Raw genomic sequence first — 27048 nt, forward strand, 5'->3', positions numbered from 1 at the left:
AAGGCCGAAGAGCTTGCCTGGATGGTTGTGCACGGGTTGCAGGATGTAGAAGGCATCCCTGTGCCAAATATTCCCTTTACCAAAGGCCGAACTGGGGGCCCATACCATTCGCCAGCTGTCCCTCCACTGCCCTTCCCTCTATCAGAGATGCTCATCCTTCCACCGTACGATGACTGAATTCCTGAATTTAGACCTCCAGTGGCATAATACCACTGGTCGCACTTCCAGGACCAATCTAGATGGCAGGCTGCTGGCCACAGTCCCGGTTATCGTAACTCTGGAGGGCCAAGGTGGGGCATGCCCAATGTGCTGGGCTGTGCCACGTGAGCTGAAGAGCCGACTGTTAGGGACACTGGACCTCTGCTGGCTCCATTCAGAGCTCCTCTGGAACCTCCATTCATGCATTCATTCAATCGTATTTATTGAGCTCTTACTGTGTGCAGAGCACTGTACTAAGCGCTTGGAAAGTACAAATCGGTAACATATAGAGATGGTCTCTACCCAACAATGGATTTATAGTCTAGAAGACTAGAGAAGACTCCAGTGTTGCTACTGACAGTAAGATCCTACCCAGGTGTGAGAAGGTGGCGGAAAAGGCCTAGACTTGACTGGAGACCCATTCCACACTTTGTGCTCATATAGGTCCTGATTGTGCTGACGCGGTGGCCACCTGTGGAACCTGTCACTTCACGGGGACAATGCCTCAGTCTCCCGATCTGCCCAAATTCTCTGTTCAAGGGAATTCATTCGATTTAATCATATTTACTGAGCACTTACTGTGTGTGAAGCACTTTACTAAGCAATTGGGAGAGTACAATGCAACAATTAACAGACCCACTCCTTGTCCACAGTGAGTTTACAGACTAATCCTATCCTGGCTGCTGCTTGCCAAGCTGGTTTACCTACAGCTACTGCTTTCCAACAACCCACTGCCATCTCTTAATGTTGGAGATTGTGCTTCACTATGTCTTTGAAACATGTCTTCCCTTCCGGCATAGGGATTCTCCTTTCAGTTTGCCTTACAGCAACCACTTGGTAATCCTGCTGTCTTCTCCTGTGTCCCACACCCATTAAAGCTGGGTTGCAGTGAGCACTGCCTCAATGCTGATGATCTGACTGCATTCCGGGACCTCATTCCTGGCGATCTTGCCTGACAGTTGATGCTGAACATGGCTGATGTGGCTAAACTCCTTCAGAAGCTAGATGTGTCTGTTGTGGTGGGTGGTTCAGTTCTCACAGCCACATAAAAGGTTAGTACAGTGCTTGGAACATAGTAAGCGCTTAACAAATATTATTATTTGTTAATAATAACAAACATTATTATTATAAAAGGTTGGATACGCCTCCCCACTTCCCCCCTCAGCTTTCTAGATCTTCAGTTTGGAATGAAGCTTGATGCCCCATTGTTACCAAACTCCCAAAAGAAAGGTAACAGCATGCAGCAAATCCTGGGTGACTGGCCACAGACTTTTCACGAGGCTTATTTTCCCAGTGGATCAGAAGCCTACTGTGAAACCAGATTTTGGGTCCCTCGTCTCATCCCCAGCAGCTCAGGGTAGATTGAACTGGATGGATAACAGTCCTGCTTTACTCTCCTGGAGCGAAGAAAATCATCAGACTGTGCACCTGCAACTCTGATGCGACTACACATGTCATCATGGAGAGGCCAAAGGATGCTGGTGAAGTCCTGAAAGTGGCCCAATACATGCTATAGACTTAATTGTTGAATGCTTACTATGTGTCAAGCACTGTACTAGGTGCTGGGCTAGATACAAGGTGGGCAGGTCCCACATGGGGCTTACAGTCTGAGTAGGAGGGAGAGCAGGCATTGAATCCCCATTTTGCAGATGAGGGAACTGAGGCCCCAGAGAAGTGAAGTGACTTGCCAAAGGTGTCCTGGCAGACAAGTGGCAGAACGAGGATTAGAATCCAGGTCTTCTGACTCCCTGGGCCTGTGCTATTTCCATCAAGCCATACTACTTCTAGAAGAAGAGAAGCTCTTGCTGAGGGGGTTGCAGCCGCTCAAGGGTGAAGCTTTACCGGCTTGTCTCAAAGAGCTCCATATTGCACGACTAGCTAATTTGCACAATCAAATCAATTGTATTTATTGAGGGCTTATTGTGTACATACAAGGTACTGTACTAAACACTTGGAAGAGTACAATAGAACAGATTTGGTGGACATGTTCCCTGCCCAATAATTTCCTGATTCACATACCACACTCTACACAAGGGTTTCTGGGTAAATGAGTTTGGCTCAATGAGCTAGGTAGAGAGGTGGGGAGAGTGGAACAAATTCATTCATTCAATCATATTTATTAAGAGCTTACTTTGTGCAGAGCACTCTACTAAGCACTTGGGAACAAAAATAAATATGGAGCAATGCTGCAGTTGAGATTCTGAACAAATGCCAGCAGGTGAATGCACTCTACCTGCATCTACTTGACCCTGACACCACTCACAGGAGAGTTGACCTATGGATGGGAGGATGGCTGGAAGGTCATTTAAGGGCTGATTATCCTTATCACACCATCAATGAACATAGATCGTCACTTATTCTACCAGCACATCTGCTTTTTGTATTTGCCTCCAGTCTTATGATGTTCTCGAAGCTGTAGCTGTAAATCAGCTGCCTCTTTCTTGAGCTGCTCTGTTAGCCATTTTGCCTGAAGTGGTGTTCACTGCATGCTTAAAGCTCTACCTGTCTCCCATGCTTTCCACTGCCCCATTACTGCCCCATTTCAGCTCCGCATTTAGCGGCTATTTGGGTGTCCTCCGGTCAACTATTCCTCTCACATATCCCACAGGCACGGCTGTCTTGAAACAAACAGTCTGACTTATTGAAGTAGACCTCCATTATTTGTGATCCTGACTTACAACCTGATGGTGCACATGGTCTGCAAGTTGATGATGCCAACATTTTTGTAAGATCTTTAAAAACAGTGTTGAAATCTTAGTTGTGTTCCCTCTGCTTCTCTTACAGTTGTTGTACTTCAAAGACCATGTGTGTTATCACTTAACAGGTGATTGTGTCGGGATGATTTCTAAACTGATGGTTTAAGTAGCAAATTAGAATAGGAGAGGAGATGCTGTGAACCCCATGTGGGATTTGATTATCTTGTACGTACCTCAGCATTCAGTACAGTGCTTGGCACATATTAAGCACTTAACAAATACCAATTATTATAATTATGTATCACAGCAAGAATATGATCCACAGGGATAAAAGAGTCCAAAATGTGCTGTGCAGATCACTTTCACTGCAACCGATTCCTTCATGCAGGCCTACAGTCCTGAAATATCAGGTCAGCTCTCATTCTTATCAGGAGCCTCCTTTCATTCTGGTATCTGCGACCCCAAACTCAATCTATCTAGGTGTAAAGCAGAGCTAATGATGCTTTTCTGTCTCCCAGTAGTGAAACCAGAAGATGAAACAAAAAAGGAGTTAATTTATACATATTTATACATTATAATTTGCAACTGAATACTACTCAGCACAGGCATCTGTCACAAGAAAGAACGTTCACTAGAGCCTATGATAACAGAGGAGATTTAAATAATGAGTCTCTGTTTCACTATCCTGGCTCTGGTCCTGTTTCCCAAGTTTCAGAAAAGGAAAGTTGTTCACATCTATTTTCAGGGGTGGATAAGAATCAGCACTGGGCAACAGAAAGTCTCAGCAACCCCTTCTAAATCAGCATTTGTGCCTGCGGGTTATCTTCTCCCCAAGGGGAGTTTAACCCTCATCTACCCTGACTTTTAACAACTTTCTGCAGGCAAAATCCAGGAGGATCACCAGGGGAAGTCTGTCTGCAGGCAGTCAGATGTCTAATAACCTACAAGGGAGACACAAAACAGAGCGATACAAAAATGGCTACGGAGACTTCCAAAATTCCAGAAAACAGTCAGTAGTGAGAATGGAAACAACAAAAAAATAAAAGCATCAAGACCGTTGTGGGCAGGGAATGTGTCTGTTTCTTGTTATATTGTACTCTCTCAAGTGCTTAGTGCAGTACTCTGCACGCAGCAAGCGCTCAATACAATTGAATGAGTGAATGAAAAAGGAGCATTAGATGCAGCAAAAATGCACCTGCCTCCGACAAGCCCAACTACTCCTCTCTCTGTGAAAACCATTAATATCCAGGAATCTGTTGTCCAAAGAGCCTTTTCAGTTAAGTGGGACGATTAATCACATAATGTCTGGGAAGTGGCAACAGCTGACTGTCTGAATACCTTCCTCCTGGGCATGTCAGGCTGAAATGCCCAACCCTAAATTAATTCCAAATCATAATCACATTCACAAGATGGAAAAGTCAATGACTAACATATTTTTCCCCCCAAATTAGTAAAAAGTGGGCGCGCGCGCACACACACACACACACACACACACACACACACACACACACACACACACAATGTCAAGGCAGTACAGTAAAGGCCTATAGAGCAAAGATGGTTACATAAGAGAAATGTTCAAGTACTAAACAATCTGAGGCAAACCAGGCTCAAAATGGGTAAGAATATTTCCTCCCCATTATCACCTCATTAAACCACCCATGCTAAAACCCTGGAAACTATCCTTTGTCAGAGTCCAGTAGCTTAACGAGGTGATAATAAGGAGAAAATATGCCTTGTCCCCCACATAATCTAGCCCACAATACCTTAAAACATCTACTCTTATGTAATCCCATACTTAGAATAATAATAATAGCATGTGCTAAGTGCTTACTATGTGCAAAGCAAGAACCAAACTAACAATCCCCTGTTGATGTTTAAACCAATTAATCATATTTTTTGAGTGCTTACTATGGTGCAGAATACTGTACTAAGCACTTGAGAGAGTACTAATAATTATTATGTTATTTGTTAAATGCTTACTATGTGCTAGGCACTGTACTATGTACTAGGGTGGAGACAAGCAAATTGGTTGGCAAATCATAGTCTTAATCCTCATTTTACAAATGAGGTAACTGAGGCACAGAGTGAGATGACTTGCCCAAGGTCACACAGCAGACAAGTGGCAGAGTCAGGATTTGAACGCATGACCAGATTCCCAGGCCTGTGCTCTATTCCCTAAACCATGCTGCTTCTAGACATGTTCCCTGCCCGCAAGGAGGTTACAGACTAGAAGAGGAGTTTACAGTCCATTAGGCTTGTGAACCAAATGCACTCCAGCACATTAAACTAGTACTTTTTACTTTATTTTCTTAACTATGTGAGGATCTGTCCTCTCTTAATTTCTCTGTGCCTCAGTTTCCTCAACTGTAAAATGGAGATTCAATATCTTTTCTCCCTCTCACTTAGACTGAGAGCCCCATGCAGGATAGAAACTGGGTCCAGCCTGCTTACTTGTACCTATCCCAGCACTTAGAGAAATGCTTAACAAATACCAATGAAAAAGCAGACTTCTCTCCTCAGTAGTGAGTCAGCAACCCTCGATCTCAAACTCCTTTTGCCATTATATATGAGAAAGATTTTTGTCTCCTCAGCACGAAGTTAACAGGTTTCTTTTTCAATAACCCTGCTTATTTGGGTGTATCAAAACTTCTATCACTTCTTTGATAGATATACAAAACAGAAAGAACAAGATCAGTAGTTTCCATTCATTTTTTGAGCAATGCCAAATAACATGCCCATCTTGTCACCATCACTTAAATGAAAAGAACTATGTGTAGAAAACTCCTGACAGAATATCAAAAACGGTTATTCCCAAGCCCACACAAGAAAGCTTAGTTACCTCAAATTCAAATTTAGAACTGCCAAAGTTCGTCCTCTGCTTCTGCCAGAAGTTGTCTGGCTTGATTATCAGTGCAACATGAATACAACAGGGAAAGGACTCCTGCAAAATCTTCAACAGAGGCTTGATGGAGTCCCACTTAGATCCCCGCATATCCACGATCACGGTGAATCCTCGTTTGCAGACCTCTTCGCTGTAGGGGAAAAAAAAATTAAAAAATTGAAAATGTGCAAGCCTGACCAGTGATATGTTCACATTTCAATCTGGCTGTACAAAGCTCAAGGACACTCCAGAAAATGCATAATCTCTGATTATCTAGTTGGTGTATCTTCAATCAATCAATCAGTAGCATTTCTTAAGAACTTACGATACATAGTAAGGAGCTCTTGGGCAAATACAATAGAGTCAGTAGACATCATCCCTGCCCTCAAGCAGCTTACAATCTTTATGCAGGGACAGAGGTGAAAATAATTTATAGATAGGCAGAAAAAAGAACTTAAGTAAAACCAAACTGTGGCATTTGTGAGCTGCTTCCTATGTGTCAAGCACTGATAGAGCTGATAGAAAATAACCACATCCCACATGGGATTTAACAGTCGAAGTAAGAGGGAGAACAGTTACTGAGTCCCCAATTTGCATATGAGGAAACTGAGGCACAGAGAAGTTAAGTGACTTGCCCTTGGTTCCACAAGCAGGTATGTGGTGAAGCCGGAATTAGAACCCAGACCCCCCGACTCCCAGGCCTGTGTTCTTTCCACTACGCCCAGAAGTTTCTGCAGCAATCGGGTGAGTATAGAAGTGTTACAGCTGGTTGTGCCTAAACTAGTGCACAGTTGACTTAAAAGTGCTGGGATGAAAGTTGGAAGACTATCCACTCATTGACTGACTGAAAATAGGTTGGGGAGCCTTTCCCTTGCTCCAATCAATGGTATAAGTGAATTTTCCCTTAACTCGAGGTTTTTCAAGAACACAGCTAATGACAGCTATTAAATGACTGTGAAATTCCACGTCAATCGCTTCCCTGGATTAACAATTCTGGTAAAAGGTCTCTAACTGGAAAAAATAAAAACAATTGACGAAAAATAATTTCCCAGCTGTCCCTCTTTGTTTCAGGATTTCCCCTTTACAAAGAAAGACTATGCTCTTTTACCATCTTCTTTATGATTTACTCCAATCAATCAATCAATCGTATTTATTGAGCGCTTACTGTGTGCAGAACACTGTACTAAGCGCTTGGGAAGTACAAGGTGGCAACATACTCCACTTTCTCCCTTGACCACACCTCTCATTCCAAACCTTTGCTAAGACTTAATGCCACAAATAATCAAGAAGTCTGAAGAAAGGAAGAGATCTCTCCTACCTTTCCTCTCTTAATGATCCTGAATATTTGCCCACCCTTTCTTAAAAGGCCTAGATACACCCAGAAGGAACCACACATGGTCATCCTCACCACCGTATGCAGTAAACCATGCTGTGCAAGTCCTAATTAATAATAATAATGATGGCATTTGTTAAGCGCTTACTATGTGCGAAGCACTGTTCTAAGCGCTGGGGGGGATACAAGGTGATCAGGTTGTCCCACATGGTGCTCACAGTTTTAGTCCCCATTTTACAGATGAGGTAACTGAGGCCCAGAGAAGTTAAGTGACATGCCCAAAGTCACACAGCTGACAAGTGGCGGAGCCGGAATTAGAACCCATGACCTCTGGCTCCCAAGCCTGTGCTCTTTCCACTGAGCCACACTGCTTCTCTGAGAATCGAAGGACAGTACTGTAAGACCTGAAATGTCCTTCAAAATGTTACATGGCTCCACTCATTAAACTCAGGTGCTGTTTGAGAAGCAGCATGGCTCAGTGGAAAGAGCAATGGCTTTGGAGTCAGAGGTCATGGGTTCAAATCCCGGCTCCACCAGCTGTGTGACTTTGGGCAAGTCACTTAACTTCTCTGTGCCTCAGTTCCCTCATCTGGAAAATGGGGATTAAAACTGTGAGCCCCGCGTGGGACAACCTGATCACCTTGTAACCTTCCCAGTGCTTAGAACAGTGCTTTGCACATAGTAAGCGCTTAACAAATACCATTATTATTATTATTATTATTCACAGCAGGTTTTCGTTCTGGTTTCCAAGCAGCACTGCAGCTATGAAACACCTCAATTTAATCCTCAACGTTATGCAGTCTACTCATTCCAATAGCCTGTGTGGTCTAATAAGAGAAGGAGCCAGGTCTTTCACCAGGTAATGAATGCAGGGCACTCTGTGAATGCCATGTGAAAATTTTAGATTTTCACTCAGTTGTAATCATTGAATAACTACAATCCTAGAGAGTTACCTGTCACCTCAAGATTACCCTCAGCACTAAAGTATAAATGCTTTATCACTATCCTTGGAATGTATGTTCATGTGTACATTCGGTACATTTGGATATGTACATTTATCTGAATATTGGACTAGGTATTCAGCCTCTTTACTGTGACAAATTTATGCTCTTTCCTAATACAGAATATTTCCTTTTCACTGTTTATAAATAATTTTGTCTGTCTGCCTGCCCGCCTCTCCCATTAAAGTTTAGGCTTCCTGGGGGCAGGGAAACATGTGTCTTCCTTCTATTTTACTTTCCAAGTACTTAGTACTTTGTACTTGGTACAGAGAAGCAGTGTGGCATAGTGGAAAGAGCATGGACTTGGGAGTCAGAGGTCATGGGTTCTAATCCCGTCTCTATCACTTGTCAGTTGTGTGAGTTTGGGCAAGTCACTTAACTTCTCTATGCCTCAGTTACCTCATTTGTAAAATGGAGATTAAGACTGTGAGCCCCACTTGGAACAACCTGATTACCCTGAATCCATCCCAGTGCTTAGAATAGAGCTTGGAACATATAAAAAATACCACCATTATTATTAGTAGTAGCACAGTGTTTCACACTCACTAGAATTCTTTGAGTGTAGAGGAGCCCAGAACGCTGATCCTTCTAGCCACAATACCATAACCCTCTTGTTGTATGTGTCCTTATTCTTGTCTTTTGTGTTTTTGCATTTTTATTGTTTATTGTCTGTCACCCCCACCTTCCTTATTTGCAGACTGTGAGCCTTTTAAGGGCCAGAGACCACGTCTAATTTTCAGTTATGTATTTTTTCCCAGTGCCTAGTACAATACTCTATACAATGTAAATGCTTAATGACTACCATTAAAGTAGTAATCATTACTGCAGCTCAATAAAAAAAATCCTTTGATGATGATGATATGATCTCTGTAACTCAGGTGATCAACCTGAAAAACTGGTAGAATCTCTTTCCTAATAAAATGCCATAAGTAAATTAAGATTTTTTTTGGTCACATCTACAAAATCAATTTTCAGCTTCCTGCCTCATATTGACTACACAATCAAAACAGCAAGCCCATTTACATCAAGTCCTGCCATGGTGAGAATATGGTGGGCTTTCACAACTGGAAAGTTCACCTGCCACTTTCACCCTCGGATATCAGTGACAGGAGGGGTTACTTGGGAATCACCATGTTCTCTGGGGTTGTGGAGCCAGTCTGATGGCTATCTAGACTCCTGGGAGCAGGCTATGCTATACAAGATACACATGGATTCTTGGCAATACTTTGTCCCCAAAGACTTGCAATACTTTTATAATTCTTTTGTTTCCATCAAAGTTCCCTAAATCATGAATCTCTTTTATTCATTCTCTCATATTTATTGAGTGCTTACTGTGTGCAGAGCACTGTGCTACGTGCTTGGGAGAGTACAATATAACAGAGTTGATAGCCATGTTCCCTGCCCACAATGAGTTTACTATCTAGAGGAGGAGACAGACATTAAAATAAATTACAGACATGTACATAAACACTGTGGGGCTGAGGTTGGGGTGAAGAAAGGGTACAATGCAAGTTCAAGGGTGACACTGTAAGGAAAGGAGATAAGGGGAAATGAGGGCTCAGTCGGGGAAGGTGACTTGGAGAAGTGATTTTAATATGTCTTTGAAGGGAGAGAGAATGATGGTCTATCAGCTACACATAGGAAGGAAGTTCCAGGCCAGAGACAGGACATTGGCAAGGGGTAGGCAACGAGATAGACCAGATCGAGGTAAATTGGCATTACAGGAACAAAGTGAGCATATTGGGTAGGAAATCAGTGAGGCAAGACTGGAGGGGACACGATTCCCTCTCATCTTATGAAATCTCTCGCTCCATCCCTTCTCCCCTCCTTAACTTCCATCTTCAACCGCTCACTCTCCACTGGTTCCTTCCCCTCTGCCTTCAAACATGCCCATGTCTCTCCCATCCTAAAAAAACCCTCTCTTGACCCCACCTCACCTTCTAGTTATCGTCCCATATCCCTCCTACCATTCCTTTCCAAACTCCTTGAACGAGTTGTCTACACGCGCTGCCTAGAATTCCTCAACAACAACTCTCTCCTCGACCCCCTCCAGTCTGGCTTCCGTCCCCTTCATTCCACGGAAACTGCGCTCTCAAAGGTCACCAATGACCTCCTGCTTGCCAAATCCAACGGCTCATACTCTGTCCTAATCCTCCTCGACCTCTCAGCTGCCTTTGACACTGTGGACCACCCCCTTCTCCTCAACACGTTATCTGACCTTGGCTTCACAGACTCCATCCTCTCCTGGTTCTCCTCTTATCTCTCCGGTCGTTCTTTCTCAGTCTCTTTTGCAGGCTCCTCCTCCCCCTCCCATCCTCTTACTGTGGGAGTTCCCCAAGGTTCAGTGCTTGGTCCCCTTCTGGTCTCAATCTACACTCACTCCCTTGGTGACCTCATTCGCTCCCACGGCTTCAACTATCACCTCTACGCTGATGACACCCAGATCTACATCTCTGCCCCTGCTCTCTCCCCCTCCCTCCAGGCTCGCATCTCCTCCTGCCTTCAGGACATCTCCATCTGGATGTCCGCCCGCCACCTAAAGCTCAACATGTCGAAGACTGAGCTCCTTGTCTTCCCTCCCAAACCTTGTCCTCTCCCTGACCTTCCCATCTCTGTTGACGGCACTACCATCCTTCCCGTCTCACAAGCCCGCAACCTTGGTGTCATCCTCGACTCCGCTCTCTCATTCACCCCTCACATCCAAGCCGTCACCAAAACCTGCCGGTCTCAGCTCCGCAACATTGCCAAGATCCGCCCTTTCCTCTCCATCCAAACCGCTACCCTGCTAATTCAAGCTCTCATCCTATCCCGTCTGGACTACTGCACTAGCCTTCTCTCTGATCTCCCATCCTCGTGTCTCTCTCCACTTCAATCCATACTTCATGCTGCTGCCCGGATTATCTTTGTCCAGAAACGCTCTGGACATATCACTCCCCTCCTCAAAAACCTCCAATGGCTACCGATCAATCTGCGCATCAGGCAGAAACTCCTCACCCTGGGCTTCAAGGCTCTCCATCACCTCGCCCCCTCCTACCTCACCTCCCTTCTCTCCTTCTACTGCCCAGCCCGCACCCTCCGCTCCTCCACCACTAATCTCCTCACTGTACCTCGCTCTCGCCTGTCCCGCCATCGACCCCCGGCCCACGTCATCCCCCGGGCCTGGAATGCCCTCCCTCTGCCCATCCGCCAAGCTAGCTCTCTTCCTCCCTTCAAGGCCCTGCTGAGAGCTCACCTCCTCCAGGAGGCCTTCCCAAATTGAGCCCCTTCTTTCCTCTCCCCCTCGTCCCCCTCTCCATCCCCCCGCCTTACCGCCTTCCCCTCCCCACAGCACCTGTATATATGTATATATGGTTGTACATATTTATTACTCTGTTTATTTATTTATTTATTTATTTTACTTGTACATTTCTATCCTACTTATTTTATTTTGTTGGTATGTTTGGTTCTGTTCTCTGTCTCCCCCTTTTAGACTGTGAGCCCACTATCGGGTAGGGACTGTCTCTATGTGATGCCAATTTGTACTTCCCAAGCGCTTAGTACAGTGCTCTGCACATAGTAAGCGCTCAATAAATACGATTGATTGATTGATTGATTGATTGATTGATTTAGTGGATGGGCAACACTGGATGTTCGAGGAGCAGGGAGACATGGACTGAGTTATATTTTTAGAAAAATGACCAGGGCAGCAGAGTGAAGTATGGACTACAGTAGGGAGAGACAGGAGGCAGGGAGATCAACAAAGAGGCTGATGCAGTAGTCAAAGTAGGATAGGATACGCGTACCCTCAATCCTAACGATATCATGTCCCTCCATTTCTACAAAGCTTTCACGCTGTGACCAGTGGTATCTTAAATTGAAACATCGGATTATTAGTCCCATTCAGAAAATGTATAGGCTATTTAGACGCAATGTGCTGGCAATACCCAATCTCATGGAAGTCAAATGTTTGAAAACCCAATGAGCTTTATGGGGTTTAAAATACTACATCATTCTCATTCAAATAGAAACTCCAAGGTTCCATAAGAATAAGAACCAGCTGTGTCTAATTCAGAAAATGCTCCTGATTCCAAGATGCACTTTAAATGTAACTCGCTAAAGGTCCTGCGGAAACCCACTCTGCATTAATACATTCTGCATGCATCCAGCAAATAAATGAGGTCGTAAAGCCTGCAGCAATCCATTGTATTTGTTTTATTAGGTGTACTATGGTAGACTGCACTTTGAGCATTAGTCTTCATCACATTAAGATAAACTCTCTTATGGCCCAACATTCGACTAGTGGAGTTTACACATTCTGCACACAAAACTTCAAAGCCCTGGCACTTTAGCCGGAGGTGAATTAGATGACATTCTGAAAAATTCCAGGCTGTTCAGCGGGAACTACTTTGGGGGGATGATGGATCTGAGCACTGCCCCACGCCTGCCAAGTGCCTTGCCATGGGCCACAGGTTTAAATGCTCACCTCCTTCAGCAATCAACTCGTTCCCGCCCAGTTTCTTTCCAAGCGATGCAAATGGTATTTGAACAGCTCTTATTGTGCGGCTCCTTCCCAGACTCTTCAGCTGCTCAAGCAGGGCCCAAATCACCAATTAAACAGCATTGATGTATAGCTACCAGAGGACCCACTTTGCATGTCTATGCACGTAATCAGTAGGTATCATTCTCACAACAAGCGTAGTTTCCGGGCAAAAATTCACCTAATGGCCACCATCACCTCAACATATGTGTGGCTTAGGGAGCACTGACCACTAATTCATCAGATACTCCAGTGGCTCACTGTCCACAGGTCTCCACTTGCCCTGAAGATGGGGAGAATTTAAGGGGAGCAGCAACATCTCCTCTCGGCCCAGTTTTCTCCTGCACATGGACTCTATTTTATTTAGTGGCCTTCCTATATAGCAGATATAGCCTATCTCTTCATGGTCTCATGAGGAACTGGACCACATCAAAGAGGCATTGCCTGATCACCAGAAGTCCCAAAAGTACAGCCAACTGGTCACAAGCCTTTTCAGGTGAGGACCTGGGGTAGCCAGGAAGCTTCCCAATGTTCCGGTAGCACACCCATGAATCATAGGGTTAACGAGGTCTACTGAAATCAAGGAATTCAGACATGAGTGGTCTGCACCCACCATTTACACCGGAAAGGGAGTTCACACCCCATCTAGGCCTATTCCATAAGACACCGTGGACCTCTGGCATTTTTCACTGCAATTGAGGACCCACAGAGTTCTGCACCAGTTGTGGAATCTCCAGCCAACTCCTATGCTGGCTGGCTGGTAATAATAATAATAATAATGGCATTTATTAAATCTTACTATGTGCAAAGCACTGTTCTACATGCTGGGGAGGTTACAAGGTGATCAGGTTGTCCCACATGGGGCTCACAGTCTTAATCTTCATTTTACAGATGAGGTAACTGAGGCACAGAGACATTAAGTGACTTGCTCAAAGTCACACAGCTGACAATTGGTGGAGCCAGGAATCGAACCCCTGACCTCTGACTCCAAAGCCTGTGATCTGTCCACTGAGCCACGCTGGTACAACCTCAATAACTTGCTCACCTGATTGGCTAGGGCTGAGTGGCTTATTTAGGAGCTCCTATCAATTCAGGGAAGTTAGCGAAGGCCAGCTCTGAAATGGCCCAGCTGTCTTTGCTGCAGCAGTTGTGGAAATTCACTTGGGTGACCTGTCCTGCAGAATGGCTGATGGCCATGTGGACAACCAAATAGGCTCTGTGTGTCCAGCCTACTGTCACTGCCCATGGGGAAATGTTTGAGCCGCTCCTCTATACTGCTCTTCACTCTTTCTGAGGGTCCATAGTTGAGAAGAATAAGAACATAAAACAGTGTCTTACTGGGTCAGACCCATTGTCCATTCAAGTCATCTTCCTTATCAGGTAGGGTAAAAAGATGCTTAGATTCAACCTCTGCTTTCATACAGTTTAGAATTTAACTTTCCCTCTCCTAACCCAGTTGTATATTTCTTGTCTGTGTGCACAAATGAATGATGTGTGTGTGCATGTGTGCAAGCATACACACACTACATTTACCTGGTGGAATATGAGCAGGTAATATATAAAAAAAATCAACTGAAGAGTGGAAAGGAGCAGGTAAAAATTTAGGGGCACAAGTTTTTTGAAGGGGAAAATGTTTTACATAAGATTTCTAGGACTGCTCTAAATTTTCCAAAGGAGGAAGCAACCACCATTTTCTACATTCTCGGGGAAATGTAGAAAATTTAGGGAATTAAATATGTTAGGGAAATAAGACAACTTTTCTCTGTGAAAAAGTCATGTTTTCAAAGGATTCCAAGCATTGTAGAACCTCCTTATTCTAAAACCTCCTTTTTCTCTGTCGTCTTAATGTTTCTCTGGGGCAAGAGACTCAGATCCCACTGAGAAGGGGACACGCAGGACTTGCTTGGGCAGCGACTCTGGAATACTACCTCCTTTTGGCTACTTGTAGCAGTGGGTTTTTTTAGTATCACCGGTTGTTAATATTGTTATTGCTTTGTTTTTTCCTAAAGTTTAGTAAACTGATTAGTGGGAGTTTTAGTTCAAGCACACATTTGGACTAAAGTGACCAGATTTTCCAGAACTCAGTATGGAATGCAGTCATTAGGCTGAGCCATGGGGGAATGGGGAGGAGGGAGAGCAATAAAAATGGGGAGAAGGTAGAAAAGTCAGAAGATCATGGGTTCTAATCCTGGTTCTGCCTCTTGGCTGTTGTGCGACCTTGGGCAAGTCACCTCACTTTTCTGGGCCTCTTTTCCTTCATCTGGAAAACGGGGATTGAAATTGTGAGCCTCATATGGGACAGGGACTGTTACCATTCCTGTTTACTTAGTACAGTGCCTGGCACATTGAAAGCGCTTAACAAATACTATTATTATTATTACTACTTTAAGTCAGCCATAGCTTAGAGAAACAGGAGGAGACACATCCAGAGGTGTCACCCATCAAACCCACAGATTCTCAAAGGCATACACAAACACACAAACACACATCCCCTCCCCACCTTGAAGCCAAGCAACAGCAGCAGGACTGAGTTTAGGGCTGCAGGCAAGTACAGCCACTGCAACGACAGAGAGTTCCCATCTCTGTTGGCTTGCGTATAGCTTCCAGGCCTGGCAGCCACAGTGGGAACTCTGGGGAGCTGGAAGTGATGCTGTGTCAGCACCCCTTCATCATCATCATGGCATTTATTGAGCACTTACTGAATATAAAGCACTGTATTAAGTGTTTGGGCCAGTAGAACAGAAGCAAAGATACACTTTATTGTTACTCAGACCACGAATCGCCAAGTTCTTGCTCTTTCTGCTGCAATGGTCTAATGGTCAACTTATGCTAGTTTCTTGTGCCTTCTGGTTGTCTGAGGAACAATCTACTTTCTCCAGGGTTCAGGATTTCACCAGGAAATGGACATCTTCATTTCTGCCTGTCCCTAAGTGATGCTGAAAGGGATCGATGAACCCAACTCCACAAGAAGGGCAAGAAATTTGAACCTTGCTAGGAGCCACTTTTGTGGTTGATACTGCTAAGTTATTAACATTTTGGGGACAAGGACTAAGCATAGAGTGTAGAAGTCTTCAGGTTCAGTAACAAATATAAGACTCGTCATTCAGTGGCATTTACGGTGCACCTAGTACTGGCTATATTGGCTAAGAACTCTAGTAGGTGCTTGGGAGAGTAAAGTACAATAAAGGTGGAGGTCCCTGGCCTCGTGGGATTTACACTTTAATGAGCTCTCTTTGTTTCTCATTAACTGGTGAAAAGTTTCAGACTTACCTAGGAATACAGGCTAGGTATGAAATGAGTCTCCTAAGATCCTCTTGTCGTATTCTATCATGATTGCTACGAGCTGGAAACGTTAGAATAGGTCCGCCACGTTTATCTCTGCCCCCTGAAAAACAAACATCACAGTTCCCTTAGAAAATACAGAAAAGGCAATGGCAACTTCGGAAACCAAGAAGATTCTGTCCCAGGAATTTTTACAAAAGTCAATATCTCCATATCACCTAACAGAACTAGAAGAAGCACCTCAAAAAACAATTTTAATTCAACAAAATAGGTAGCAAGGTGCAGGAAAGCCAACACCCAACTTCTCTTGCTTCCTTCTAGGCATGCCAAACCTATTGCTAATCTCTTGGCAGCTCATCAAGAGAGAAATGTCAGTGGGTCCCTCACCTAACCTTGTGGTTGTTAAAGGCAGTGTCTTTTCAACATGTTATATTTACCTTAGAGAAGTTTCACAGTCAAAGAATATCTCCTCCACACAAAACCAACTCACCTTGAGCAACCAGCCAAACACTCACCTTTCCTTCCAAGCTCCCGTGAAACAACAGTCAATGGTGTTTCTTTTTATTATTTCCACTGAGCAGTTCTGTGGGAAGAACTAGTTGGGCTGGGACTGGGGCGGGAGGGGAGGGATGGTTTGTAAGGGACGGAAATACAAGTTGGAAGGTGGGGCAGGCCAGTGCTCTTGGGAGAGATCAACTTCCGTTATTACTGCAAATACTTAGCTCAGGAGCACAGGAGGAACACGGGAGAGTTACGGAGGGTCTGCCTAGTTTGTCTGCTATGGTATGTGGATGTCTGTATTACTATTTCCAGTCCACAGCACCTGCGAGATCATTCGATGGCTACACATCTGCACAAGTTAGCGGGGACAGTGACAACAGACAAAAATCTCAGTCTCTTTACTTACGACAGGAAACTTCAGAAGGGAACGTGGAAGGTGGATTTTCAGCATAGCATAGCCCAACATTTTTTTCTGGGGGCACCACAAAAAACCAACAATTTTATGCCTCAAAGTCAAAAATGTAAATCTGGAGACAGAATGAGGCTTTAGTCTGGTTCTAATGTGGGAGGGAGACTCATCATAAAAACGTCCTCCTGGTGTGCAGATTTACATAAACACCAGTTATTAAATCAAAAGTGCTGGACAAACACCAGATGATTTATACTCACCTTTGGCCTCCTTACATAATAAGGAACAGAGGCCCTCTATAATAACCTGAAAGTCATGAGCAAATACTGAGATTTCAAGGCTGCTTGCTTTAGCTAAGTGAATTTCCTTAGCTCCCTGTGAATTTCACATAACAGTGGAAATGGCATATTAAAGCTAACAGAGTTTTTTTTTAAAAAAAAGATGGCCCAATAGCCCATCTTGGCATTAAGAGATTGATGATAATCAAATATTTTCAGATGTACCCAAAGAAAGGAAAGTACAAACTACTGAGTCAGAGCCACTTAATTTACCTGTTGGGGATAAAAATCTGACAACATGAAAATGTACTAATTAGAAAGTGATACACTATTTTGTAAAGTCATAAAACTTCCCCCTGAAAGTTTGGCAGTTGTCTATGCTTTACAGAAGCCTTCACAAACCCTTTTTTATTTTGCCAAGGGGACTTTGAGGAGGTCTCCTTAAACGAACTTTGCAGTCTCTTCCTGAATTCTAGTCCTGATCAGCAAAGAGGCATAGAACTACCACCCAGAGACCTCCATCACATAATAATAACAGTAATTATGGTATGTGTTAAGCACTTACTATGTTTCATGCACTGTTCTATAAGCCCTGGACCAGCCATGTGGGTCATGGGTTTGAATCCTGTTCCGCCACTTGTCAGCTGTGTCACTTTGGACAAGTCACTTAACTTCTCTGTGCCTCAGTTACCTCATCTGTAAAATGGGGATTAGGCCTGTGAGCCCCACATGGGACAACTTGATCACCTTGTATCCCCCCAGCGCTTAGAACAGTGCTTCGCACAGTGCTTCAATGGTATTAACAAATATCATCATTATTAATCCCAGCTCCACCACTTGTCTGCTGTGTGACTTAGGGCAAATCAACTTCTCTGTGCCTCGGATTCCTTGACTGCAAAATAGGAATTCAATACCTGTTCTCCTTCCTACTTAGACTGTAAGTCCCATGTGGGACAGGGACTGTGTCCGAACTAAGTTATATCTACCCCACTGCTTAGAACAGTGTGTGGCACATAGTAACTACATACCTATGCCACGAAAAAAATGCTCCAGTGAACTGAAATGGCATTTCACAGATTGCAACCCACATCCAATTTTAACCCGTCGGCTTCTTAATCTTGCACCTTGGATCGCAGTACACCCAAATCCTTAATAAGACCTGCATCAAACTCATAATTCTGAGTATTTCATAAGTTTCCTTGCTTCTAGTCACTAGTCATTGCAATTGTCTAAAAATAGTGTCTTTAAACAAGGTGACTGAGCACAAACTCTGAACCAAATACAATCTAAGCACTACCTAACACTGCATCAATTTTGAAAATCTTCTGCTTAAAACTTCTTCTACAAAAGCCCCTCCCTCTAATTATCCATGCAAAAATTATTTTATTTCCAACAGACACCAAGGAATCTAAAATCCGAGGCTCCCGCACAATCTTGACATAATGCTTCCTTCTACATTTGTAGCATCAGAATTCCTCAGTAGCCTTATGTGTCCAATGCAATCATTCACATTCCATAACACTTTTTAAAATGCAAGGCTATTACCATGCCATTCATCAGGAAATGCACTGCTACATAACAGATATTATTTGGGGTTATTACTTCTAATTCAATCAATACCTATTTCAAACAGCACAGGAAATGGTTTCCACCATAATCATAATCCTTTACAGATAATAAATAGCCTATATGACAAGCTGCTTCTTTTCCAGTCTTTCTGGGGACACCCTGATTTACGTATTGTTTACCTAAATTTCCATAATGAGGTCAAGAGTTCCAAATTCCGAAGTGGCAAGCTAAAACAACAAACTAATTAATTCAATCTATTTCAATGGAATTTAAACATTCAGGACTTGGACATTTGAAGTTGACAAAAGATTTTTAAATGAGTACAGTTAGGTGGAAAAAAATGGGGCTCCAAGGATAGATAAGGTAGCAGGTGGGGGGCTGGGACCCCTCCCCCCCCCACACACACACATGCACACACACTTTCCTCCATAGTACAATCTGGCAGTGGTATTTACTTAGTATATAGTGTGTGCAGAGCACTGTACTAAAACAACTGTACAATCCCGGAAAGAGTGAGCCCAATTGGGGAAGTCACGCTTTGCTCTACTCTCCTCCTCTAAAAGTAAAAATAAACTAGGCCAAAGTGTAATGAAATCAAGGACGCATCCCAGAAATATGGCTAATTTATAGCCAGTGTGCAAAATGGGACAATATCCCCTGGTGGGTAATTCCAGCACTCGGATCCTGAGGCTGCAAGGGAGTGAGGAGAGATGACCGAGTCCTGTTGACTGACCTGTTGTCCCTGGACCTCTTTCCACTATACACATTCCTCAGAGTCATTAGCAGTATTCAGGCAGCCCTTCACACTCTGGTAGCCCAAGATCCTGGGCAGGAGGTGGGCTAAAATAGCCTGTCTCCAGCTTAAAGATCCCTGGCGCTGCAGGGAAGCAAAGTCAGTTATGGTACTTATTAAGCACTTACTATTGGCCAAGCAATGTGCTGCACATTGGGAGAGATATAAATATGACAAATTACACCAGTCTTTGTCCCACATAAGGTTCATAATCTAGATGAATGGTGCATCAGGTAATCACTTTGGACTCTGGGGGAGTTCCTGGACTTTTCATTCCCATATCTTAAGGCTCCTGGCATTCCCTCTTCTCAATGCAGCCCTAGACACCAAGTAGATTGATTTTAAAAAGTAACCGGAGAAGAGGCCTTCTGTATTCCACGCTGCAAACATCTTACACTCATATGAGATTTTCCATTTGGGAAGCTAAATGTAGATCAGCCATAGGAAATATGTTGACATGTTTCCTTCTTCTTGACCCATTTCTAGAAAGGAAGGGTACAATTATCGTACTTTGTAATCTGCGGTGCTTCCACCTGAGAAAACACAAAGTTCTTCACAAAGAGGAGCCAATTTTTGGAAGCCAATGGTATTGCCTGCATTTTAGGGCTGTAAAACATCAAGCCTGTAAAGGCCTTTCAATAAGTGAAGGTGGAAGTCAATCCAGGGCTCATAGCCAACTGGACCAGGGCATTCAACTTCTTCACAGAGGGCGAGAGGCATGTTTAGTTAGTCACATGTTGGGCCTGACCCTCCTTCAAGAGGTCATTCATCAACATTACAGAAATAGGAAAAAAAACCCCCACAAAATTAAAAAAAAACTGCAAAAAAATTAACCTTCCATTACAACTTAGTTGTAAAGATTAATATATTCATGCTTCAGAGAAATCACAAGAATCACAGAGGAAGAACCATCCTGTTTTAATGGGAACACTGAGAACACAGACACTGTGTGACTAAATATGTACCAGTCTGCAGGTCAACTTAAACTGCTTTGCAGCCCAGGTGTACCCAGGGACCAACTGCTGGATGGGTGGAAAAGTGTCCTACTTTGCAGAACTCAAGGAAAACTTGAATTTTGCTAAGCAGACACTGAGATTCCAAAGTTTAACATGCACTAATCGCCTCTATTTATCCTTTCACTTTTTCCAAGAAACCTAAGCCATTGATTCTTCAGCAGTTTCCCTGCCACCAAGAGACTTCGACTGAACAGAGTATGCAGGGAGCTGCAGACCACTGTTCCGGGGGGGTAGAACCTGGAAGAAAAGGAGACACTTCATGGGAAAGACAAAAAAGGCCTCCTGCTCATGCCCAATAAGCCCAAGGGATTGAAGGGGACGGACAGAGGACTCCAGCTGACTGTGCTGAAGAGATTTCACACAAAGGGACTTTATTTATACCCCTTTGTGCTAACAATCTCACAGTGATGTGAATCTCCACTGAGGGTTCCACTGACCTTCGCCTTTTCTTCCCAGCCCCAGAGGATAGGATGGTTCCATCCTGGCAAGAGGGATTGGGCCGAGGAGAGGCCAAGGGGATCTGGCAAGAAACCTCTTGTCTCTCAAGGTGCATGGGAGGTGCATGGGAGAGTAGGGATGAAACAGGGAAGGCCTGAACATTTCACCACTACATCCAACAGGTACCTCTAGCACTTATATCCTCATCTATACCCATTCTCAGCACTTGTATTTGCTTAGATATGTTCAACTGCCCATTCAATTATTCATTCTGCTTCTGCGAAATATATTTATACCTCAGGGGGCATGGTCCTTGTAAGCAGGGAATGCATTTAGGCTTCTGCGGTATAAAAATCACTTATTCATATGAATGTCTCTCTACTCCTCTAGACCGTAAGCTCATTATGTGAGAGTGCATGTTTGATAATTCTGTTTTTTGCACCCTCCCAAGCACTTAGTACATTGCTCTGGACATAGTAAGCACTCAATAAATACCACTGATTGACTGATGCTTCCCCAAGACAGTCCGCTGCAACCAGTGCGTGCTCAAACCCATTGCCACTAATAACAATAATAATTTTGGTACTTGTTAAGCACTTATTATGTTCTAAGTGCCGGGGTAGATACAAGGTAATCAGGTTGGACACAGTCTCTGTCCCATATGGTGCTCAACAATAAACTATAAATATAGACCTAAAAAAGAGACCTAAGAAAAGGAGGTACAAGATGAAAGGGAGGTTCACAGCTGGGTTCACTTTAGTTGAAAATAAATATAAGATTCAGTTAGCAACTGAATCTTTCTACTCAGCTGATCATTGATTTCTTTAGAATTAGTACTCAGGAATTCTAATTCCTTCAGAATTAGTACTCAGTGTCCCTGTTATTCAGAAAAACTCCCTCCAGCCTTTATCCCATCAAGTTCCTAAATCACACAGATTTCCTTTTAAAATTCCATTTCTCACTGAGTAAAACAATTGTGGAAAAGAAAAACCTTCACCAAAGCATCTCAATATTTATATATGCTCATCTTTTTATCTGATCTGCCTCCTTCGAATTATACATCCAAAGAAGAGGTCCTAGTTTTATAATATGCAAAGCACCCAGCTCACTGTGAATATCTAGTTTTTATGGCATTTAGGCGTGATCTCCCTAAAACCTCCCCTGCTCCTTTCCAGTCCTGCCCCTTCGTCAACTCTCCCACTCTTCCCAGCAGTATCTCAAGAGGGGATCTGCTGCCTTTTCTCAAAATCCACCCCCCTTACCCACACATCCGACCCCATCCCTTCACACCATATCAAAACACTTGCCCTCTCCCTTCTTCCCCTTGACAACCATCTCCAACTGTTCACTCTCCAGTGGCTTCTTCCCCACTGCTTTCAAACAGTCATGCCTCCCCTGTGCTAAAAACACTCTCCCTTGACCCCATGGCTCAAGATATCCAGTTATCACCCCTTCTCCCTCCTACTATTCCTCTCCAAAGTCCTTGAATGAGTTGTTTCCACTCATTGTCTCTAGTTCCTCTTCTCCAATTCTCTCCTTGAGCCCCTCCAATCTGGCTTCTATCCCCTTCACTCCACAGAAACCACCCTCTCAAAGGGTACATCTCCTTCTTACCAATCCGACGGCCTCTACTCCATCCTAATCCTCCTCAACTTCTCAGCTGCCTTTGACTGACACTGTTGACTAACCCCTTCTCCTGGAAACTATCCAACCTCAGCTTCACTGACACTGTCCTCTCCTGGCTCTCATCACTCTGGCCACTCATTCTCAGTGTCTTTCGTGGGCTACTCCTCTGCCTCCTACCCCTTAATTGTGGGTGTCCTTCAAGGTTCAGTTCTGGGTCCCCTTCTATTCTCCACCTACAACCACTCCCTTGGAAAACTCATTTGCTCCCATGGCTTCAACTACCACCTCTTTGTGGATGATACCCAAATCTACATCTCCAGCCCTGATCTTGTTCCCTCTTTCCTCCTGCCATTATTATTATTATTTCTCCATAAAGACATTTTTTCCCAAACAATGACCTTTCTTTGAGGCATTTCTGATGGCTTTTGAAATGGTCCTAGGTCAATGGTCTTCTCTAGGGTTTTCCCAAAGGCTTCAACCAAAGAAGGGTGATCCTTGTGTTTGCATGTAATTGTCAGATGGGACAGGGACTGTGTCCAACCTGATTAACTTGTATCTACCCCAGCAGTTAGTACAGTGTCTGGCATAAAGTTAGCACTTAAATACACAATTATTGTTATTATTATTATTATTATTATTATATCCCATGAGCAGCAGTCTTGGGCAGGCTACTCCTCCAAACTGGCCAGGAAAAATTTCTAGGGGCTTGTGATATTTACTGCCCCTCTTTTTCCTGGTTTTGTAACCATCTCTTTGCTGTAGGGTCAGTGACAGCTAGGTGAGCAAGAATAAAAAGAAAGAGAACAATCAAGAACTGACAGCTCGGTGGCATCAATTTCTCCAATTGAGTTTACACAGCCTATGCAAACAACTGAAAATTACAAGCAAACCCAAGGATCATCCTTCTTTGTTTGGTTGAAGGCTTTGGGAAAACTCTAGAGAAAACCACTGGCCTAGGACCATTTCAACCACCACCAGAAATGCCTCCGAGAAAGATCGCTATTCGGGAGAAAATGTCTTTATGGAAAAATAATAATGTGGATTGCATGGTCACTTTCTTCCAATTAATAGAACGTATTTAACCTGAAAAGCTGCCTGAGTTAGTAAATCAGTTCCATCCTGGAAACCAGAGTTTCAACACCTCACAGCCTCACTGCTGCCCAAGGCAAAATAGGACTGAGCCATAAAATCAGACTGGCAGATCTAACTGTCTAGATCATCATCTATTTGGGAAACACTCCTTTCATGAGAAATTGCTAGTGGCCTTACTGAGCATTTTTCACTATATTATTTTTGTCATTTCAAGTAGTAGTAGAATTTTTTGAATACCCAGTTAGTGCAGTGCACTGAAGTAGCACTTCAGAAAAACAGACTAAATGTGTGTATACAACCTTTACCCTCAAGAAGTTTATATTCTAAAGGAGCTGTCTTTCTCCTCTTAATTTCCCAATACTCTGAATCATATTTTTCAGTCAACATGAGCACTTACAAACTTATTTACATCCACCATAGCACTCATTTATGTCTGCTTAGTTTACTGATTTAAACTGCTCTAATTGTACATGTCTATGTTTGACTCCCACATTAAAATGTAAGATCCTCGTGGGCAGAGGACATATTACTTCTTTATTCTGTACTTTCCAAGTGACTTGTGGAATGCATCACACTGAGTGAGGGGTTCAATAAGTGTTAATAACTGTTAAATAATCAGATGTAAAATTGAAAAAAAATACAGAATTCTAAAGAGTTGTATAAATAATCAAGCTAATGGGAATAAAATACAAACTAATTAGAAAGGATCACCTACTCAAACCCTAAACTCCTCAAAGAATTCAGAAGATGATGAGAGTGTGCTAACGACAGCTTCCCCAGATTTTTACTGTTCAGGCACTAACTCACTGTGCAACACTGGGTAAGTTGTCAACCTTTGGGCCTCAATCTTGCCATCTATAAACTGGGAGTGTTGCCTTTCTTCTAACTCAGAGCAAATGAGCAAATTCTCTTAAAGCATTTTTTAAAGTTGCCAAATGGAAGGAGTTATAAAATCCAGGTCTTTCTGTTATTAGTAACAAATCTCCGTTAAGGATATTCCAACATACAAGTGTTTGGCTTGAAAAGAAAAGTCAGCATTCATTCCAACATCTTGAGTACTACTTCTTTCAGAACTAAGAACTGTAATTGCTTCTTGAAATAATTCACGCAGACCTTACATGAGTTTTCTTGGAATGTGTTTATTTTCATAATTCCAAGTATTTGAGGATGTCCGCTTATTTGTTAATAAAATTCCAATGAAAATGAACTTAAAATACATTTTTCCTTGCATTAAATTGCTCTCCTGAACATAGAAGGCGAATGATGTTAATCAAGATAGCAGCTTAAATATGTATGACTGTTGATATTGTCTGTGAAACTGCAAATATCTCAAGGAATAGCATGTCTCCCTAAGACATTTAGCCAGCCAAGAGACTGACTTCTCCTTTCATCTAAAAAGCTGAAACGTACACTAATATAAATGGACTAAAGCAATGAGGACAAAAACACCATTTTCTAAATATTTGGTCAATGAATACTTTAGAGCTAAAGAGACTCTAACCTCAAATGTGGATTACCCACTTCTCAGTGTGCAGCAGAACCACTGAAAGTATGGGTATTGGCCTTTTAGATACTCACTGATAACACAGCATTTTGAAAATGCTATATGTTGTTTTCATTATATCTGGTAATATAAAGGCTCTCTAAAAGTTCTATCTTGATTTGCTCCCTTTTGTAAACATTGCAACAAATAATCCCATTAAAATGAAGAGTTTCAAAGTCTTTGAAGAACTAAAAAAACCAATTATAGACACCCCCAAACACACAGACCCGCCCACACCCCCAAACCCCCCCTCCATCACCCCGTCCCCCCCCCCCCCCCCGCCCCAAGCCTCATGGGTCTTACCTCTCTGAGAAACATAGAAAAATGTATCTTTTCAATTTTATTCTGGTTCCCTCAACCCAGTTCACTGTCCCAGCATAGCCAAATGGTCATTTCCCTAATTTCCTTCTCTTGCTTCACTGATTTCTGACAAAGCCACTCAATATGTAAACATTTATGCTTTTGCAATACAGATGTAAATATATATTTGTCCAGCACCTAGGCAAAAACACTGGCAAGATAAACAACAAAAGCAGCGTGGCTCAGTGGAAAGAACCCAGGCTTTGGAGTCAGAGGTCATGGGTTCAAACCCCGGCTCTGCCAATTGTCAGCTGTGTGACTTTGGGCAAGTCACTTCACTTCTCTGGTCCTCAATATCTCATCTGTAAAATGGGGGTGAAGACTGTGAGCCCACCCTGCGGGACAACCTAATCACCTTGTAACCTCCCCAGTGCTTAAAACAGTGCTTTGCACACAGTAAGTGCTTAATAAATGCCATTATTATTATTATTATTATTATTAGTGGGAAGGAGAATGAGCCTGGAGTCAGAGGATCTGATTTCTAATCCCGGCTCCACCACTTGCCAGTTGTGTGATCCTGGGCAACTCACTTAACTTCTCTGTGCCTCAGTTTCCTCAAAGATAAAGTGGAGATTCAACACATGCACTCCCTCCTATTTAGACTGTGGGGCTATTTCTACAGTGAGCCCACGCAGAAGGAGGTCTGTGTCTGACCTGATTGATTTGTATCTACCCAAGCACTCAGACAGGAATAACACCATAAAAAACACACAAACAAACCACACATAGTTTATTCTGAAATTCCTGCCCTTGGATTGGTAAAAATTTCTCTACTTGATCTCCAGATTATGACGTGGTCTAAGGTGGAAGGAAAAGGTGGTAGTATTGGAAAGACTTGAATAAAAAAAAAATGTAAAATACTAAAAACCAGCCTTCTAGCCCCTGAAGGTTCAGGCCCCTGCTGCCTCTCTCCGCCCTTCTCCACATTCTCATGGGGGTTGCAGGAAAAAGGTACTGGTGGCTGCTATCACCCTCAGCTCCACTGTGCTTTAGAACTAAGGGAATAACTGTGCCATATCTGGAGGCTGAAGGCTTAGGGACTCTTGCAACTATCCTACTGGCCAGAAGCTGGCAGCCTGATGAGACTGATGGAGTTTCCAGTCAGGAATGAAGGAAGAGCCTGCATCCTGAGACTTCAGGACAGAGAATATGCCCTGGGCTTTGATTAATGTGCTAGTAGTTTGTGTGGCCTCTCAGCTAATCAGTGGCATTTATTCCACCCTTCTCATCCAATCAATGGCATTTATCTCACCCCCTCATCCAATTAATGGCATCTACTGAGTGCTTACTTTTGCGCACAGCACTTGGAAGAGTACAATACGAGTTGCTAAGCACAATCCCTGCCTTGATCGATCTATCAGTGGTATTTATTGATTACTCTGTGCAGAGCACTGTGCTAAGCACTACAACAGAGTTGGTAGATATGTTCCCTGCCTACAAGGCACTTACTTCAAGGAGCTTATATTCCTAACACTCATATTCCTGCTAGAGCTCAGAATGACTTTCACTCATT

The 27048-nt window shown here is 43.3% G+C and overlaps 1 protein-coding gene across 3 annotated transcripts in view; it reads right to left on the minus strand.

Annotated features, from left to right (window-relative positions):
- Positions 1–27048, minus strand: part of TRIO (trio Rho guanine nucleotide exchange factor) — a 396910-nt gene that overhangs the window by 222591 nt on the left and 147271 nt on the right. For all 3 annotated transcript variants that reach the window (XM_038770376.1, XM_038770377.1, XM_038770378.1), the window contains 2 exons: positions 15899–16013; positions 5737–5929 (listed from right to left, as the gene is read on the minus strand). In XM_038770376.1, the coding sequence (XP_038626304.1) occupies positions 5737–5929; positions 15899–16013 (308 nt within the window). The remainder of the gene's footprint in view (positions 1–5736; positions 5930–15898; positions 16014–27048) is intronic.

Source organism: Tachyglossus aculeatus, chromosome X3 (assembly GCF_015852505.1).
Source record: "Tachyglossus aculeatus isolate mTacAcu1 chromosome X3, mTacAcu1.pri, whole genome shotgun sequence".
Taxonomy (NCBI): domain Eukaryota; kingdom Metazoa; phylum Chordata; class Mammalia; order Monotremata; family Tachyglossidae; genus Tachyglossus; species Tachyglossus aculeatus.